Source organism: Aplosporella prunicola (assembly GCF_010093885.1).
Source record: "Aplosporella prunicola CBS 121167 unplaced genomic scaffold K452scaffold_12, whole genome shotgun sequence".
Classification (NCBI taxonomy): domain Eukaryota; kingdom Fungi; phylum Ascomycota; class Dothideomycetes; order Botryosphaeriales; family Aplosporellaceae; genus Aplosporella; species Aplosporella prunicola.
The window spans coordinates 551132-569042 of NW_022983540.1; the positions used below are offsets into that span (position 1 = coordinate 551132).

Below are 17911 nucleotides of genomic sequence, written 5' to 3' on the forward strand. Positions count from 1 at the left end.
GGGAAAATCTGTCTCGTGGGCGACCTCGGACTCCATCTAGCCTCCAACTGCACATAGGGGAAGAGTTGAGCTTTGCATCGTGTATACCTGCGCTTAGCGGACAGTGTTGGTAAACTGAATCGTAACGCTCCCCTCAAGCGTAGGCCTGTGCACCGACTGCTGTCAACTGGCCCGCTTCCATTGGCCACACCCACCGAGAGCCCCGTTTTCTTGACCGGAAGAGGCCTGGCGCTGGCATCCTTGCTCGGATCTGCAGAAAGAGGCTCTTGCGGATATCGCTGGCATTTATCTACGAGTACAATCGCTTGGAGTTCATAGGTGGAGGACAAGAACCTCGGAGCCTCGAGGTTTTCTACTTATCACGTCGCACACTCATTGCACGACACCCCTTCACCTCACACCTCAGGCCAACACCAGCAAGCACTCTATCTTTTCCTATCTGAGTTTGCTCCACTAAACCTACACTTGCCTCTTTCACGGCTCCCCCGACAATTTATTCTTCATCTTGTCACAGCAACCTCACACGTCACTTGGCTGCCTACTGATCCTATCAAGTACTCTTTGGGTGGTTACAAGTGCGATGGCGCTAGAGTATCCCGCGAGAGTCCAAGTATGCAAAGTTGTCAAGATCACAAGTAGGTCATATACCTGAGGTGTGGTATCACGCAATCTCCATGTCTTCGCTTTGCCCCTCTAAAAATACTATGCATGCAATGACGTCCCGTGTTTCAGGTGTAGATCCCGATTCCTTCGGACGGCGCGGTTGCCGACTCACATACTTCGCAGCACGTCGTTAGCCGCTCGCTACGCGGGATCGCCCATCTCCACCTTAGGAAGGTAGTTGCCTGGCAAACAAGTGGAGGCGGGGACCACGTCGCCGTCTTGGCTCTGGTCCTTATAAACCCGACATCCCGTCTCATCAGCATCCATCCTCATTTCATCTTGACATCCACAAAGTTGGCAAGAGAAGGTGAGTAAGCTCAATGTTAGACTCCAAGCATGAGCTTATGAACCTCGCCCTACAGTGTACTCGACACTTCAGTCACAACAAGCAGGCTCCCACGTGAGCTAGACTTAGCCATACGTGCCATCTCGTGACCAAAATGGCCGCCTCGGATGCTTTTTCCATGATCTCGGACACGAAAAACAACACACTATTCGAGGAATATCATGAGCGAACCTCAGCCAAAGGCAATAACCTTAATGTGCAGTTGGTGTCTGCTCTTCGGGCCCAACACCCCGAACTGATCATTACCACAATCCCCAAGCCGAACTGCCCGTTGATCGCCTTCGCCTCAGCTGGTTACGCCACTGCCGAGCTCGACACGCAAACCGAACCGGTTGTAAGTTGGCGGGGCTTTGCTCCCCCTTCTCATCGTGGCGGATCAGTCTCAGTTGCGGACTTCAAAACCTTTGCCAAATACCACTACAAGTGGAACAATGAAGATTTCATCGTCTACACGATCCTAGTTGGGCTCGACGTTCTCCAATACGTTCTCAAAGAGCCGACCGAGGACGAGTCTCCGCTCTCGAACTCTTCCGTTACTGATAAACTCATAACTACCATCGGTGCATGGTTGACCAAAGATGCCCCGGCTATCTATGTTTATGACCGATATTGGCGACGGAGCAAAGAATTGTGGGAAGAGGTGCAAAAGGCAAGCTGGGACAAAGTAATCCTTGATCCAAAGATGAAGAAGTCATTGGAAGAGGTCTCGAAGAAGTTCTTCGATTCGAAAGACATCTACGACGAGTATGGCGTTCCATGGAAGGTTGATATTTCTGGTCCAAAAAACATGATACCTTTTTACTAACAACGAACAGCGGGGCCTTATATTCCATGGTCCTGTTGGGAATGGCAAAACCATATCGGTCAAAGGTAAGCGTCGGGTATTTCAAAAAAGACTTAGATGTAGAACTTATGGATTTGTACAGCTCTCATGCACAGCCTTTATCAGCGAAACCCGCCAGTTCCGACATTGTATGTCAAATCAGCTCCGTTCACTTACAACATCGGAGCTGTCTTTACCATGGCGCGGTCCATGAGCCCCTGCCTCCTGGTACTCGAGGACATTGACACTATTGTCACTCCTCGGACTCGCAGCTACTTCTTCAACGAAGTTGATGGAATAGCAAGCAATGATGGAATCCTTATGGTGGCCAGCACCAACCACCGTATGCAACCCGATCACAGATATCAGAACAGTGGTTAACATTGAGCAGTCGAACAACTAGATCCTGGCCTCTCAAAGCGGCCAAGTCGATTTGATCGCAAATATCTCTTCCCATTGCCTTCAAAGGTATACATCCAGCCACTGACTTATTTAGAACCCCGACTGATGTCTTGCAGGATGAGAGGGTTCTCTACTGCGAGTACTGGAGGAAGAAGCTTGAGAAAAAGCAATCCATCGACTTTCCAGAAAAGCTCTGCCCTGCGATTGCCGACATCACAGATGACTTCAGCTTTGCTTACCTTCAAGAAGCTTTTGTCGCCACGCTGCTCGATATTGCCCGGTCCGACGGCAGTGACTCAGATGACGAGGACGGCGAAGATGACCCGCTTGACAAGTACGTGCTGTGGCGCGTGATGAAGAAGCAGGTACAAATCCTTCGAGACGAAATGGGCGACTCTAAGCCACCCCTAGCGGAAGCGTGTGACTCAGCTGGAAGCACGGCATTCGCCTCGGCATACGAGGAGACGCTTCCAATGCTGGAACAAGCTGCGCGGCGCGGCTCAGCTGGGCGCCTCTCTAAAACGCCGGGCCAGCATGCGGCATCACACTTTTTTGACGTGGACAGCGCTGCTTCGAAAGCCGGGGAAGCTGATCTGTATCGCCCTGCGGGTATGCGGGGATACGAGCATGGAGCTGCGATCGGGCATGGCGTCTGGGAGCCGTAAAGATGGATAGACCTTCCGGATCGGGTGGGTCATGTGGCTGTGTCATGCCGAGACCCGGTTGGACAGCTCGTGGTCGGTAGGTATGTGACAGCGTGAACTGCTTTATGGGAGGCGCAAAGAATCTATTATCTGACGGTATTACATACAACCATCTCTAGTGGTGTGAGACAGCATTTGAGCATGACTGGAATGACTGGAATAAGCTCCTGCGCAGATATATATATCAGTGTCTCGATGTAGGCCTGGGCGATTAAAGACTGATATAACTAAATCATCAACAGATAGCTAGGATCTCGTCGGGACTTCAGGAGCGGACATTAACTACCCCGGAAAATGACGCTGTGATGAGGCGCACTTGGGCACGAGATGGCAGGGGTATCCATCGCCTACCCCGGTGGCTTGCCTTCACCGGTGAGCCCGGGGCTGCGGGAGACGGATGCCGCGCAGTCAGCGACATCATAGCTCCTTGGCATGCGGCTCTTACGGGCAACATTGCACGAAGCGCCGGGCAGCGTCGAGGGCCAGCAGGAGCATGGGAAGTCGAAGATGGTGTCCGCCTTGCAACATGATAGGCAAACATGGGAGCGCCCGGGATCCCGCTTACACGGCACACACGAAAGCCAAATTAAAGGCAGCGGAAAGCCTCATTCACGTGCCAGAGACCTCTCTCAGCTCCTGCGGCCAGCCTGCCCGCCGAGTATATGAGGCAGCCTTGTCGTCGCCGTCGTTCGTGACACCTGCTTCCTGACCTTTCTGGACGTTCCCGCACTCGGTTCTGGAAACCTGCCTCTCCCAGCTAGTCTAGTCCCGCCAGTTTCGCCTCAACCAGGCCCTACCTACCTACCACGACGACAAGTTTGATAGGGCTTATAGAAACAAAAACAAAATAAAACAAACAAACAAAGCAAACAAATACCAAGCAAAAATTCTTTCCTCCAGGCACCGAACGGACCGTGAAACCCACCTCTTTGCCGCATGGCTGCCAGACACGGACCGCGGACCCCCAGAATCGCAATCGCGTCGCCGCCGCGCGAGACCTGGATCGACGTCAAGTTCAAGTTCGGCGCAGAGGAGGACCTCGTCGACCCGCTCTTTGGCATCCAGGGCGGCGATGGCGACGGCGACGGCATTGACTGGCCCTACGCGGGCACGGAGACGGCGGACCTGCCCCTCGCCCTCGCCCTCGACACCAGCAGCAGCAGCTCCGGCTGCCACGCAGCACAGCGGCGCGCCTGCGCCTTCCCTGCCCCGCCCTCGCCATGGAGCGCCCCCGCGTGGGCCACGCCCGGCGCGTACAGCGTAGACGGCATGCCGGCCTTCGCGGGCGGGCCCTACGAGCCCTTCGACCCCCTCTTCCTCGGGCCCCAGTCTGCCGCTCTTGTCAACGCGGGACCGGGCCCTAGCCCCTATGCCTGCGGTGCGGGGGTCCCGATTCCGATCCCGATCCCGCTGCCCGCCCGCTCGGAGTACTCGTTTGGCTCCGAGTCGAGCTACGCGCCCGCGGCGTCTTGCGCCGAGACGGAGGCGATGGAGCTGGATGCGCTGTTTGGGTCTGAGACCAAGACCGAGACCAGGCGGAGGAGTCCTTGTGTGCAGCAGCTGCAGCAACAACAACAACTAGCGCCACCACAACAGCATCCACAACGCCAGCAACAACAGCAACAACGCCAGCAGCAACCCGAGCACACGCACGCTCAACCGGCAACCCCTTCTTCGTCCTCATCGTTTTCGTCCTCCTTTTCCTCCACCTCCACCTCATCCAGTTCTCCCCCGACCACAGCCTTCGCAAAGCTCAGCTGGATCCACTGCGGCCCCAGCGCCTCCTCGGGGCGCCTCGTGACGCTGCAAGATTCGGAGGCCGGCGCGGGGGCGGGGTGCAAGCGGCCGCGCGGGCGGAAGAGCCCGCTGACGGCGGCGCAGAAGCGCGATGCGGCGAGGATGAGGGTGCTTAAGGCTTGCGAGAGCTGTCGGCGGCGGAAGGAGAAGGTTTGTGCCTTTGTTTCCTTATCTTTTTGTTTTTATTTATTCCTTGCCTGCTGTGCTCGGTGCGGGTGGGGATTGGGAGTTGGGAGTCGGGGGCTGCGTGGGTGTTAGGTGTAAGCTAAGCGCTTGGTTGCTGACGTTGCGCAGTGCGATGCTGGCGTCCCTTGTAGGGCGTGCATCGAGCACTACAAGCTCGACCATGTGCAGGTGCCTTGTCGCGGGAAGCTGCTCTCGGACGAGGCGCTGCATGGCGCGCCGGCTGCTGCTATGTCGAAGAGGTCGCTGGCCAGGGCCGCGAGAGTGGACCATGGAGGCTTTTAGGTTGGTTGGTATGCTATGCCAGAACCCGACCAACTTCTTCCATTGTCCGAGTACGAACGGGGACGCTTTGCTCCATCACGGATCTATTTAACTTGGGTCGTCTTCTTCTCCTCTCGCTGGTCTGTGTTCTGGGTGTATTCCTCGGAAGAAAACTATAGAGCCGAGGATACCTTTGAACTGTTGTTCTGGGGACGGAGTCCAGAGTTTTTTATTTCTGGAAAACAGCTTTGTCCTTCTTCCGGACTGGACCTGGGCCAAAACTCAAAGGCCAAGCATGGATTTCTTGACTCTGGCGGATGTCAACATCCAGCTCATGCATACATGGACCTCAAAACAAACACGAAACATCAACTGGTAAAAAGCCCAGCGCTCGCGCCATTCTAAAGCAGACGTCGACACCAGCGCAAAGAAACATCTACTGCCTTTCCGACATTACATATTGTTCCCAGCCAGGCGCGGCGCCACTCCTGAACTATACGCGGCCACGACCAACTCGTATGCGAAAACAAAGCAGAAAAAAGGCCAGCAACACCGTCAACGACTTTCCCCAAGGTTAAGAAATAAGCACAACGCCAAAAGGAGCGCGCTTCATAAGTGCTCCCTATAAAAAGACCTAATCAAACACGCATACTTATATCGACGTTTCCTCCTCCTCCTCCCCCTCTTCTTCTTCTTCGTCTACTGTATTTCTCATAACTATAGATTTCCTACTGGGAATATTGGGTACTGGCGTCTGGACTAGAGAGGCTAGAGGCTTTGCGGTTTCCTTTATCTCTGCTTTCTGGCTGCAGGCTTACTGTTCGTTTCGCGAGTTTTTCGTTGACTGTTTAAATACGCGTCTGGGTTTGTTGGGTAGATGAATAATGGGGCGTTGCTGTTGTCAATGCTAGATTTGAATAGCATTGGATAACTTGCACGCCTTTTATGTCTGTTGCACCTGCCTCTCAGCCGCATAACAAGCGAAGCATATAGCTACCTAGCCACTATCGACTGTAGTATTGTAGCTAACTATAACCACATAAAAGAACATTTCGTGGGTATAGCGGAGGTGAAAAAGTGCGAGGACACAGGAGTATTCGAAGACATATGAGGGTATGGGTATGCATGGGTATGAGGGTATTTTACAGAAGTATGAGGGCAGAAGGTTAAGTGTTAAGAGGGGTCACATACTTTTGCAAGTGAGAGAGGAAATAAAATAAAATAATATAAATGAAAAAAAAACAAAAAGACATAAGGAATCGAACTCGTCAGCGATTCAGTCGCCTGACTTAAGTAATGAGCACTCTGGTCAAGGGGTAAACACCAATTTGGCTGTCCTGCGATAAGTGAGTTAGAATTTGGAGAAGGGAGCCCGCCTGAGGAGACGAGTTCGATGCTTAGAGACTGGAGTCCCCTTAATATATAGTATATATTTATGTCCCCGTATCCCTATCACGGGGCGTAGTACCATGTGAGTTTATAACGGGGAAACCGTCAACGCGAGCTTGATTAACAGTGGAGGATCATTCCGACCTATTGACCAGCCTCAATAACAAAAAAGCGACAATGGCGCTGTCCTTGGCGCCCTCTTAAGAATCACTCTTTGTAACCACACCTTGCCAAGCACGAAGCACAACCATCCCAAAACAGCAACACGACGTCACGGCCATACTCCCGCGCACTTCTCAAAGACACCTCCCGCCGCAGGTTTATTTTTCTGGCATTTACATCACATCCCCACCCAACGAAGCCCCCAATCAGCGCCGCCAATGTACCGCAACCATGCAGCCCGAGCACACGAATAACGCCCGCGCAACAAAGCGCCTTGTCCACCCGCACGTCCAATTCCTAAAAGAGGGCTTAATAACGTCCATTGAGATGCAGATACAGCGAGAGCTGGCGCGCTACTTAAACCGCACTGCAGTATCCCGCCTCAATTCGCCTCCAGTCCACAGCGACATTCCCATTCCCAGAAAAGGCAGAAAACAGACACGACGATGGTGCAGGTCACATACCTGCTCACAAGCGCGCTGACCGCGCTCGCAGCCGCGCAAAACGGCGCAGCATCAGACTTCACGGCGGACAATGACGGCGGCGCGGCGGCAGAGGTGCACCAAAACAGCAAGCGCGTCATCAACAGCAACAACGACGGCGGCGTCTACTGGTGCGAGCGCAAGGACTACAAGGGCAAGTGCCGCTACACGCACAAGCCGCTCGGCACCTGCATGTGGATGAACCGCGACCCCCGCAGCATGTGCCCCGACCGCAACTCCTGGGGCGACAAGCCCATCTACTGCGAGCTCTGGAACGAGGAGGGCTGCAAGGGCCGCGTCGCCAACCTCGAGTACCCTGGAAAAGCGAACTTGGCCCAGTGGTATAGCCCCAAGATTCGTGCTACTGCCGCCTATTATTGGCCTTTGCCGGCTAGTGTTAGATGTTTTAAGAAGAAGTGAGATTCGGGGTTAGAGTTGCGAGCGTGTTGGCTTAGGCGGCTGTTTGGAGACGGTGCCGGATTGTTGATGGTTGGACTTGTGTATTAAATACCCTAGCAGTGTAGCTGTAAGGCAGTATTGGTTAAGCAACACTCAGGTTAGCAAAGTCTTGTAAACCCAGAAATACTGCCATGTGATGACGGTAAATAGAGCGGGCGGGAGAAAAGAAGACCAAAAAACCGCACCCCAGAATGTTAGCGTACAAACACCGGTCCCAAAGGTCTGGCGTTTCCGACTGGGACGACACCCGACTTACCAGAACGCTACCGGGAGCGCACAACGCCAGACAACGTCGCCGTCGCCACTACCATTACGCCGCCCCGCCACTGTGCTTCCAGTAGCAAAGCGGGCACCACCACAACCACCACCACCACCTATTCCCTCGCAAGCAACTCCCTAAGCCTGCGCAACAACACCTCCAAAACAGGACTGCGGTCAGCCAACTGCAACCCCAACCTCTGATCAATCAAGCCCGCAATCTGCATCTCCAGCTCGACCGCCCTCTGGCGCTGCAGCAGCTGCACACGGGGCTCCCAAAAGCGGTCCAGCGGGTTCTGAGGCACAAAGTGGCGCGGCAGAGGCAGGTTGTTCGCTCTGTAAAACTCGGTCAACAGGACGTTCACGCGGAGGACGGCCGCCTCCCAACCGATGCCGGGGCTGGAGTGGAGAGGAGCGTCAGCATGGCCGCCATGAGCGAGCGTCGTGGCGCTGGATGTTGGGCTGCAACTTACATCATCAAGCCCGCGTTGGTCAGGATCCAGACCGCGGCGATGACCAGCTCGATCGGCGGCTGTGGCTGCTGTGAGCCGCTGCCCGGCGCGCTGCCCGCTGTCTCCTGGCTCTGCGTGTACCGCGCTGCTGCGATGGGGATTACGGAGGGTGTCTGGGTGGGCGGGGCGAGCGATGCGGCTTGCGTGGCTGACGTCGATGCCTTGGAGTGCTCACTGACGGAGGGAACGGATCGCTGTCTCTCAGCCTCATCCTTCATTTGGTGTTAGTATGATTCTGATCATCTCAAGTAGGGTGTTAGATGCACTTACATGGGTGAGGGCTGCCGATAGCTCGGCAACCTGGCTCTCCCTGCGCCGGACGCGCTGGTGGAAGATCGTGCGCTCGTCGTCGTCGGCTTCGTAAGCGGCGGGAACAGGGACAGGAGACGCCTGGGCTTCGGTCGCATTGTCAACGGAAGTGAGGACGCCAGCGGCATCCGTGGAGTTGCGGCGAGAATGGGCGCGCCAGCCAGTGGATGAGGCGGAACTACGACGCGGCTGATCACGAGCGCCGATGAAGCCGAGGAGGTTCATCGACGCGAAAGAGCGCTGCCTAAGGTTTGAGTCAGCTCAGTGTTGCTGGCGGAAAGACCTAGTGGATTCCATGTGAGGTTAGGATGACTTACAGTCTGTTTCTGTTGGTGTTGGTGCCCTCGGAGGGACCGTTGACAAGACCGTTCGTGTCGATGTCATTCGTGGTGTTGTTGCGCTTGTGGCCGCGTTTCCTGAGGGGACCGAAAGCCATCGTGATAGGGTTGGAAAGGCGATGGAAATACGTGAGATTTAGTAGGTCAGCGTGAAATAGAAAAGAAGATGTAGTGAGACCATCGACAGTCACTAGACGTGAAAGAGAAAAAAATGGTTAGAGTGATAGTGATCTGGGGTTTAGGAAGCTTAGGTCTAGTGTGAAAGCCGTTTCAGTCAACCGGCAGAGATATCGGAGGCAAATTTCCTCTTGATTGACACTGTTTGTGCACCTTTGTCCGTTTGCTTCACACTTTATCTGTCACCCTCTTACCAGTCACAAGGCTAACCGAGAAGAGTAAGCCGAACGATGAATACCTACTCCATCTAGATGCGGCAGGCTGAAATCTTTGTTGTAACCTAGACCTGTTCAACAATGCGTTTCAATGTGAGGTTGACCCGAATGAGGTCTGACAACTTATGAGTGACTGGTGTTGAATTCTCCGGAGGGCTCTGCAAGCCGCCTACCGTGCCCCTCATATATACAATATCTACCCTGTTCCCTTTTTTTAATCCGTCATTCCGTCATCCTGATCTCGTTCCAACATGATTTAGCGACAAGGAGCATCGTACAGAAAATTTTCATAGCAGCCAATGGCAGCTACATTCACGCAAAGGGTAGTGACGTGAGCAGCATAACTACCCACATCACTCCCACAATGCTTCATCAACTTCATAACGTCATTCACTTAAGCCTCGTGCTCCTTCCTGAAGGTGTTAAGAGCGCCAGCAAGGTTGTACTGGCTCTCAATACCCTCGATACGGTGAGTAGAGTTGATGTTCTTGACAAGGGTGATCTGCCAGCAAGTAGCACCACCCTGGCGAGAGGTAATCGTGGAGTAGGCAAGGAAGTACTCCCAGATCTGTTCATTGGGTTAGTGCTGCGCCAAACATACGGAGTTAAGGAAACATACCCTGAACCACTTCTTGCCGTACTTGGCCTCGACCTTCTCACGGTTGCCCATCCAGTTGCGGTACCAGCGCCAGAGAGTAGCCGAGTAGTGGACACCGATCGTGTCAATGTGCTTCACCTCGAAACCAGCACCCTCAAGTTTGTCGATGACGAAACCAAGAGGAGTAGAGGCATCGGCACCAGGGAAGATGTACTTGTTCATGAAAAGACCCCAGATAAGGTCCTCGTACTGCCAGCTCTTACGCAGACCGGCAATCTGGAGGAAGAAGGTGCCATCGTCGTCAAGCATGTCGTGGACCTGGCGAAGGAAGCCAGACAGGTGGCGAACACCAACGTGCTCGGCCATCTCCAGGCAAGTAATCTTGTTGTAGCGGCCCTCGGGAACAGGGATATCACGGTAGTCCATGCAAAGGATGCGGCTCTGCTCCTCGGGGATACCCTCGCGGCGGAGACCGCTGTTGCCCCAAGCAGTCTGGTTGCGACCGAGAGTAATACCAGTAACGTGAGCACCGCAGTTCTTGCTAGCGAAGCGGGCGAGGGTACCCCAGCCACAGCCAATGTCCAGGAGACGCTCACCAGGCTTGAGGCCGATCTTCTCGCAGACAATAGCAAGCTTGTTGTCCTGGAGCTGCTCAAGCGACTCCTCCTCGTGGATGTTGGAGATGATACCGGAAGTGTAGATCATGCGAGGGCCAAGGAACCAAGCATAGAAGTCATCACCACGGTCGTAGTGGTCACGAACCTGCTCCTCGTCTGTGGATGTGGTTAGCGCAATGGCGTTTGCATACGGGACAACATAGCTTACCCTGAGAACGAGTGTGCATGATAACCTCGGGCATCATGCCAGTCAAGAAGAACCAGAACAGGCCAAGGGTGAAGCGGAAGTCAGCCCAGTCGTGCCTGTACTCGAGAACCTCAAGGCAGTCGCCCTTGAAGTCGACCTCGCCAGCAAAGTACTTCTCGTGGAAGGTCTCCATGGGGATCTTGTTCTTGCCATAGTACTTGTCACGATCATCCTCGCTGTGGAACTCAAGGTAGTGCTCGACGGGCTTGCCGGGGAACCTGGCCTTCTCGTTCTTGCGAGGGCTCATGGTCGAGGCAACAGTCCAGAAGGCCATCAGAATGGGGATGGCGCAAAGGATGGCGAAGAAGATCCATGTCTTGATGCCTCCGCTGAACTTGAAAGTAAGGTACAGCGGGATGCCACCAAGAAGAGCGAAGAGGATGTTGTTGTTGAAAGAATCGCTACCGGCGCCATCGGCGGGCAGAGGAGCGTTCTTGATGGCGGGGTACTGAAAGCAAAGCGCAGTTAGCTGGATTGTGCTCTTACGAGATGATGAAAGGCCCGTTGGTGGTCAATGGCACGCCGTCATGGTTCTTACCGAAGTCGTGCGCACGCCGTAGTTCTCCGCCGGAGCTGGAGTGTGGGCGGGAGGAGTCTCGATGAACTCGAAAGACTCCTCCGAGGGAGCCTTGTTGTCTGCCATCTTGAGCGAGCAAGACAAGCCACAGACGGAGGAAGGTGATGGAGGTGGTCAAGCAAGAAGAGGTTGGCAAGCTTGCTTTTGTTTGGAAGTGCGCAGCGGTGTCGCGGCGCACAGGGACTTGTGCGTGCGTGCATGGGCCAGCACACGACCACGTTTCAAGCCTGCCATCCCTGCACGCGAGCTACGGTGATCATGACCCCGCGGTTGACCGTTGACAGCAATTGGCTGCGAATCTGTGTTACTCGCAGTTCCGGTTCACTGCCATGTGAGCTCGGAAGTCTGCATGTCCAAACATTCCTAACTGGTACCGAGAATTACGCCAGCTCTATCTCTATCTACCCATTATTATCACTCCGCCAGTGCTTTCAGTGCCTTTTCAACCTCCTGCTTCACCACCGGACTCTTCTCCGTCTGCTTCTCCTTGTCCAGCCTCTCCCCAAGCACCTCCCTCGCAAACGCCTTTTCCTTGGTCTTCGCTAGAGCAACCAAGGCCTGGCCCCGTTTGAACCTCATGGCCTCGCTGAGCCCCTCATACCTGCTATCGAAGAGCAAGCTTCCCAGAACCTCTTTCATTGCCCCTTCGTTTCCGGCAGCGAACCCTTGGTCCTTGGAAAGGAGCCGCTCGAAGAGGGACTGCAAGCCTTCGAAAGTGGCAGCGTGAATGGCGCTGGCGTGGAGCGTGTTTAGCTTAGCAATGAGCTGAAGGGCGCGGAGTGTCGCCGTTGACAGAGCCTTATCTTGCAACACCATGGGATTGATGGCTGATTGGAGAGAGAAGATAGCACCTGTGACGGTATTGTCACGACTGTGTTGTGTTAGTATGGATATCATCCGTTAAATATAAGGGTCTCGACATACAGCTTCTCGTTTTTCCTGACGTCTTCGCCCGCGTCAACATCCATCGCATCATCGTCTGATGTTGTTGCTTCATCAACGATCGGTTCAATGATATCGAAGATAGTCTCGCTCATGTCAAGGTCGGTCCTAGCAGCAGCAACTTGGCCGAGTGGCTTAAGAGCATGCTGACGATACGTCTTGTTCTGACGTTTTGCTTCTCTGACGACGACCTGGACCTATGTTAGCAATCATCTTGTCCTCCTTATACAAAGGAGTACCAACCTTTTTAATCTGATCCGCAACATCCTTTTTCGCCCTCCATAATTGGCCACCTCTCTCAACGAATTTTGCAAACGCCTGAAGCACGACCTCTTTGCCCTCCCAGGACTTGCCGCCTAAAGCCTTGTCCAAGGGAGGCCAGATAGTCTCTGCGTTAGCCAGACTGATGTCTTCGATGCTCGATGCCAAAGCGTTGGCAGCTTCAGCAATCGACCTGGCCGCTGTATGTTTCAAGGTCCAGCGCGGGCTATCAAGGTGTTCCGTGGCTATTGCCACTATGTCCTTGACATACAACTGAACGGCACGAGAACCGCCGACATTATCATCCCAGGTTTTCGCAAACAGCTCTTTTACATGTGGCTCGCTGTCGTGCTTCGCCACAAAGATGAACGGCAAGAGCTCAGCGCTGAAAGCATTAAACCTGTCCGAGGCACTTTTTGAGATGGATTGTACAATGTCGCCTGAGTGTACGCGGTTACGGTCTTCCTCCGTTGTGAAGTAGAGCTTTTTGCTGAAGGCGATGAGTGCAAGAATTTGCTTGTCGGAAGCCTGCCGTGAAACGTAGCCAGCGGCGGCGGCATATGATGTCGAGACTGTTTCGTTTCGGTCGTAAATGTGCTTCTCGATGAGCTTTAGGAATTGATCTGCGTAAGGCTTGAAGACAAAACTGCGCCGGGTACTCATAGACACTAGAACTCGACTGACACCTGTTTTCGAGGGCAAGCCTACAGCGCTCTTCATTGCGCTTTCTAGATGCGGTGCAAGCTCATTCATGGTCGAGTCATCCACGAGGTCAAGGCACCTCTCGATGGCTTCCATAAGCGGGCTTCCTCGGACAATTGCCAATCTTGCATCATCGATCTTTTGCTCCGTCAAATTGTATTTGGAAGCATTGAGATGGTAGTAGTTGATTGCCTGTGGCTCGATAGAGCTCAGCAGAAGGAGAAGCCTCTCAACGAGCTCGGGGATGAATGGTCTCAGGGTCTTGGCACTGCTCTTCTTGATGATTTGCAACAGAGTGGCCAGTGCGAAGCGTTGAACCTCTTCGGCACTTGACTCCAGGCCGGACGAGGACAAAAGGAACGGAAGCACATGCTTGAGCATCGCTTCAGCATTCTTCTGTGACGTGTCCCCGGCTTCCAAGCTGCGCGTCAATATTCCAGTAAGCACCCGTGCAAGCCCCGCTGCAGCTTGTCGCACAGATTCCTTGATGTCGTCAAGCACCTTGAAACACAGGTTCCAAATGCGCCCGAGATATTTCTCGTACTATGTCATGTTAGCAGTGAGAACGATGCTAACCCACTGGCAATCATCTTACCTTATCGACGGTACGACCTTGAACAAGATCACCGATTGCGGCACAAGTGGCCTGTCTTACTCGCCATTCCCTGTTGATAATATTCACAAGCAGGTCTTCCATAATGTCATCAAAATGCTTGTCGATCGTACTTGACGAATCCTTGACGAGTGCGTTCCAAATGTCGTTCATTGATCTTTGGACGTTGGTATTCGGATCGAAGCTGAGACTCGTTAGCATCATCTCTTCACCACAAAAGATGATATCTAGTTCTTACCGATAGCGGTAAAGCTTGGGGTACAGCTTTGGATTTTCTGCCAGATACCCATCCACAGCCGAATCAGAGAGTACACTGCTGAGACCGAACCGGCCGAAAGCTGCACGGCTAGACCAGATGGCATTGTTTGCTGCCAGAGACATAAACCTGTAGACTAAGCTCGAATCTCCAACTTCCGAGGCCAGGCTAAGGATGTCCTTATAGGTAGTCACCGAGCCTTCGCCTGTGGGCAAGGCTCCTTCTTCAAACAACTGTGTCTCATTGGTGACATTACCCGAGAGGTTGGCCTTGTTGTCTGAGAAAGAGCCTACAAGGTCTCGAACCAAATCGTCCTTGAGCTGCCGGTCGCCCTTTTCATACACAAGACCCAGTCCTCGGGATGCTGCCTCTTGGACAACTTCGTCACGAGCAGAGAGGCAGTTCTTGAAAGCGACCTGGCACTGTGGCAAGCGTGACCGGACTTCAGAGAGTTGCCCGCAGAATTGAACCAGAGAAAGAAGCCAAATGACAGAGGCTTTCTTGAGCGCAGGTTTCGTATTTCTGCAGTTTTCAAGGACCCTCTCGAGCACACGTGCTAAGGTAGCCGTTCTAGAAGGTCCAGATGGCGTTGGAGCTTCAATGTCCATTTTGGGTGCCAAAATTGAGGCCTGCCAGCCGGAAGCGAGGCAGCTCACAGCTTCTCCAATAGAGAACTGAGCTTCGGCTTGCCGAACCTCGTGCAACTCAAAAATCTTATCTTCGACATACTTTAAGCTGCTATCATCATCTTTCTCGTCAGGGACCATGGCAAGATGGCCGAGCGCGAGAATAGCCTTCTCGTTTCCGGTTTTCGCATCTTCCATGAGCTTGTCTACCACTGCAGTATATTGCATGTATGACGCAATACTTTCAGGTTTGATGACGAAGAATAGACTCAACTGACTGATTGCGAGATGGCTTGCCTCTTTGAGGGTCTTATCTGTTGTGTTTTTGAGTACGTCGAAAATGATCCCCAAAAGAGCCTCTAGTGTATCTTCCAGAGCGGAAGCACGACGCCGTCGAGCCGCAAGCCTGCTAAAGTAGTATGCAATCGCAAGTATCGCTCCGCTCGCTTCGTTCAGTTGGCTGCCGACGGCTTCTTTCCACAAGCTGGCTTTCTGAAGCATATTTTGCAACGATTGCTCAGCCTCTGATGCAAAGACAGCGCTGTGCGTCGCCAGTAGACCATACGCATGAGCTGCTACCAGCCTCGTCTGCTCTTTGTTAGAGTATATGGAGGGTTTTAGTGATCTGAAGGCTGGTGCGGTCCGAGACATATCCAATAAACTTTCGGAGCTCAGCGAGCATACTTCAACGAACCACTCGCCGCAATTGCCTAGCCCAACGCCCTCGTTCCACAGAAGCCCCTCGTAAAGAGCACGTATTAGAGCCAAGACAGATTGTAGAATAAATCCTTGCTCTGTAGCGGCCCGGTTAAGATAACTCGTGACAGCATGCCGGGCATCCTGATCCGCTGCCACAGCTGTATCAAGCTTTCTTGCCCAGTCGATATCCACATTCATTGATATGCGATGAGCTCTCAGAGCTTCTGCCAAAAGCAACTGACGGCAGAACTTGGCCGTCGCTTCGAAAGCAAACGAAAAATGCTGTTTGAATCGTTGCACTTGAATGTCTGGGCGCCATTTGTCTGTTGTCGTGTGGAAACCGTCGGGTAAGGAGAAAAGATACACGACCATTTCAGTAAAGTCTGGAAAGGCTAGGTCCGATTCGTCGCCAATTTTGGCCTGGGATGAATGGAGCAACCGGGACCAATGAGGGTCAAGCCCACGGTGACCTTCCTCTCGAACTTCTTGGTTCTCAGAGGAAGGTCCGCTGACAGCAAGTATATCGATCCAGCGTGCAACAATGTCATCGTAAGGTAAACATCTGTTTGCGAAACGGACGGCAGCATACCTGGTGCTGCGACGGGGACCTGTTGTCGTTGTAGACGAATCCTCCTTCGTCATTTGCTGGAGTAGGAGGTCACGAAGATTGTGCTGTACGTCTGAACTAAGACGCACTGTGAGGGCACCAAGGGCACTTGAAAGCGCCTCGTCGATACTGAAAGCAGTGTCTCTTCCAGACGTATCCTCGCCCAGTGATTTGAAGAGCCACTTTAACAAGCTCAATGATGGCTCAATGAGAACGTCCTCAGGAGCTGCCCGGGCTAAGAGGCCAATAACTTCATAGCCATACCCACGGAGAGCGACATCCTCATCCGGGTTCGCTCTTGGCCATCCTTGGTCCTCAATGAATGCCCTCAAGCGTTGGACAAGGGTAGCAGCAACCACACGAAGATCAGACGAGGCGCCGTTGCGTGCCATGAAGTTTACGAAGGTAAAAATTGCCGAGCGCAGCTTGAGCGCTTCCCTTCCACGGGCAGTGACTGTGCCTTCTGCATTGGCTCCGTACGTGAGACCTTCCTCAACGAGGCGGAGGACACGGGAAGTGAAGGTTGTAGCCAATACGGATTTGGCGAAATAAGAAAGGATCTTCGTTTGAAGAGCCGGACGAGCTGGCAATGGTCCGTCTGGAGTTCCGAAGTAGACGTCGTACAATTTACTTACTACCCCCGCATCCTCCAGGTCGGTGTTTGGCAGGGTTCGCTTCAGAATATCATCCCCAATATCGGAGATACGAGAATTTGAATCTGCAGATGCGAACACAGCGGGGAAAAATCGCTCGCCATCATTAAAGAGGCCACTCGCCAAGAATTTTGCTGCCGTGACTTTCGCTTCGGTCAGGTTCAATCCACTCTCGGCAGCGGGGTCCCAGACGCCAGGCTTTCCATGAAGGGTCAGGAACTGGTATTCATCGGAAGATAGCCCAGGGCATGCCACGTTTGAGGCCGGGCCAGAAGACGCGGGTCGGACTACAGCAAACAAGATGAGTTTGCCAAACCAATGGGCCAGGAAAGTAGCATCTTCATCAGTGATCTCGAGCTTGTTGCGCAGCTCATTGTCGTCTTTGCTCCCCCGCGGTGGTAGTTGAAAGTGCGTCAGGAGCCGCAGCAAGAGATTGAACAGTTGGGATCCATGAAGTGCGGATTTTGCGGTGTCCCTGGCAAGGCCATTGATGAGGACGGGCAGGAGTTCCAGCCTCTCCCTTAGGGGCTGGCGTGCAATGCCTTGCTGAACGTAGAGCAGGTCAAAGTGCCGAATCAGTGGGGTGTCGGGATGATCTTTAAACTGTTTTAACAGCGCGGCCACGGGCAATTGGATGTCCTGGCCCTTGATGCGCGTGTTAACGTGCTGGCAGACAGCAATGACCTGGGTGTGCCTTGATCAGCCCTAGCCGTGGGGGACATGGCGTGCCGCGGAAGAAGGACTCGGTACCTTGTTTCGAACGCTGACATGGTCGGAAGCGAGCTTTAGCAGGAGCGGCGCGAGGTATGTCTTGAGTAGTGTCTCAAGCTTCGCATCCGTGTCGGCCAAGGCGATCCGGAGCTCAACCTTGCCGACCAAGTCAAGCTCCTTGGCTTCGGGAGATAGCGAGGCCATGGTGAGTTGCAGACGTCCGATCAGGAGCGGACCATGTGTGTTTTTTCCAGGAATCGACGGCCAGGCAACCTCACATTGCGTGTCGCAGCGATTACTGTACACTGGCTTGGGCCTA

The 17911-nt window shown here is 53.6% G+C and overlaps 5 protein-coding genes across 5 annotated transcripts; 2 read left to right on the plus strand and 3 right to left on the minus strand.

The window, feature by feature from the left end:
- Positions 1-1103: 1103 nt before the first annotated feature.
- Positions 1104-2899, plus strand: K452DRAFT_227685 (uncharacterized protein; the record flags this gene model as incomplete). Its single annotated transcript, XM_033536914.1, has 5 exons — positions 1104-1772; positions 1825-1879; positions 1936-2175; positions 2224-2300; positions 2351-2899. The coding sequence occupies 5 exons, from the start codon at positions 1104-1106 to the stop codon at positions 2897-2899; spliced, it is 1590 nt and encodes a 529-aa protein (XP_033397835.1).
- A 4048-nt stretch (positions 2900-6947) lies between these two features.
- Positions 6948-7635, plus strand: K452DRAFT_318425 (uncharacterized protein; the record flags this gene model as incomplete). Its single annotated transcript, XM_033544156.1, has 1 exon — positions 6948-7635. Exon 1 carries the CDS (start codon positions 7180-7182, stop codon positions 7633-7635), a length of 456 nt encoding a protein of 151 aa, XP_033397836.1. The 5' UTR covers positions 6948-7179.
- A 180-nt stretch (positions 7636-7815) lies between these two features.
- On the minus strand, positions 7816-9189 carry K452DRAFT_318426 (uncharacterized protein; the record flags this gene model as incomplete). Its single annotated transcript, XM_033544157.1, has 4 exons — positions 7816-8331; positions 8406-8656; positions 8715-8997; positions 9071-9189. 4 exons carry the CDS (start codon positions 9187-9189, stop codon positions 8049-8051), a joined length of 936 nt encoding a protein of 311 aa, XP_033397837.1. The 3' UTR covers positions 7816-8048.
- Positions 9190-9611: 422 nt separating this feature from the next.
- K452DRAFT_249945 (uncharacterized protein) lies at positions 9612-11653 on the minus strand. The gene is made up of 4 exons (XM_033538161.1): positions 11484-11653; positions 10907-11393; positions 10103-10854; positions 9612-10051 (listed from the first exon to the last, which is right to left on the minus strand). Exons 1-4 carry the CDS (start codon positions 11586-11588, stop codon positions 9878-9880), a joined length of 1518 nt encoding a protein of 505 aa, XP_033397838.1. The 5' UTR covers positions 11589-11653; the 3' UTR covers positions 9612-9877.
- Positions 11654-11794: 141 nt separating this feature from the next.
- On the minus strand, positions 11795-17878 carry K452DRAFT_270882 (uncharacterized protein). The gene is made up of 6 exons (XM_033539007.1): positions 17632-17878; positions 14279-17565; positions 14023-14224; positions 12708-13970; positions 12447-12655; positions 11795-12393 (listed from the first exon to the last, which is right to left on the minus strand). Exons 1-6 carry the CDS (start codon positions 17794-17796, stop codon positions 11937-11939), a joined length of 5583 nt encoding a protein of 1860 aa, XP_033397839.1. The 5' UTR covers positions 17797-17878; the 3' UTR covers positions 11795-11936.
- Between the last annotated feature and the right edge of the window lie 33 nt (positions 17879-17911).

Excerpts from the sequence above, each read along its gene's own strand:
- K452DRAFT_270882 (XM_033539007.1), bottom strand. The coding sequence starts at position 17,796 with ATGGCCTCGCTATCTCCCGAAGCCAAGGAGCTTGACTTGGTCGGCAAG. Across the intron at positions 13,971-14,022 it reads AAGGTCGTACCGTCGATAAG|TACGAGAAATATCTCGGGCG; the intron begins GTAAGATGATTG and ends AACATGACATAG. Across the intron at positions 12,394-12,446 it reads GTCAGGAAAAACGAGAAGCT|TCGTGACAATACCGTCACAG; the intron begins GTATGTCGAGAC and ends AACACAACACAG.
- K452DRAFT_249945 (XM_033538161.1), bottom strand. The coding sequence starts at position 11,588 with ATGGCAGACAACAAGGCTCCCTCGGAGGAGTCTTTCGAGTTCATCGAG. Across the intron at positions 10,855-10,906 it reads CATGCACACTCGTTCTCAGG|ACGAGGAGCAGGTTCGTGAC; the intron begins GTAAGCTATGTT and ends CCACATCCACAG. Across the intron at positions 10,052-10,102 it reads ACGGCAAGAAGTGGTTCAGG|ATCTGGGAGTACTTCCTTGC; the intron begins GTATGTTTCCTT and ends CCCAATGAACAG.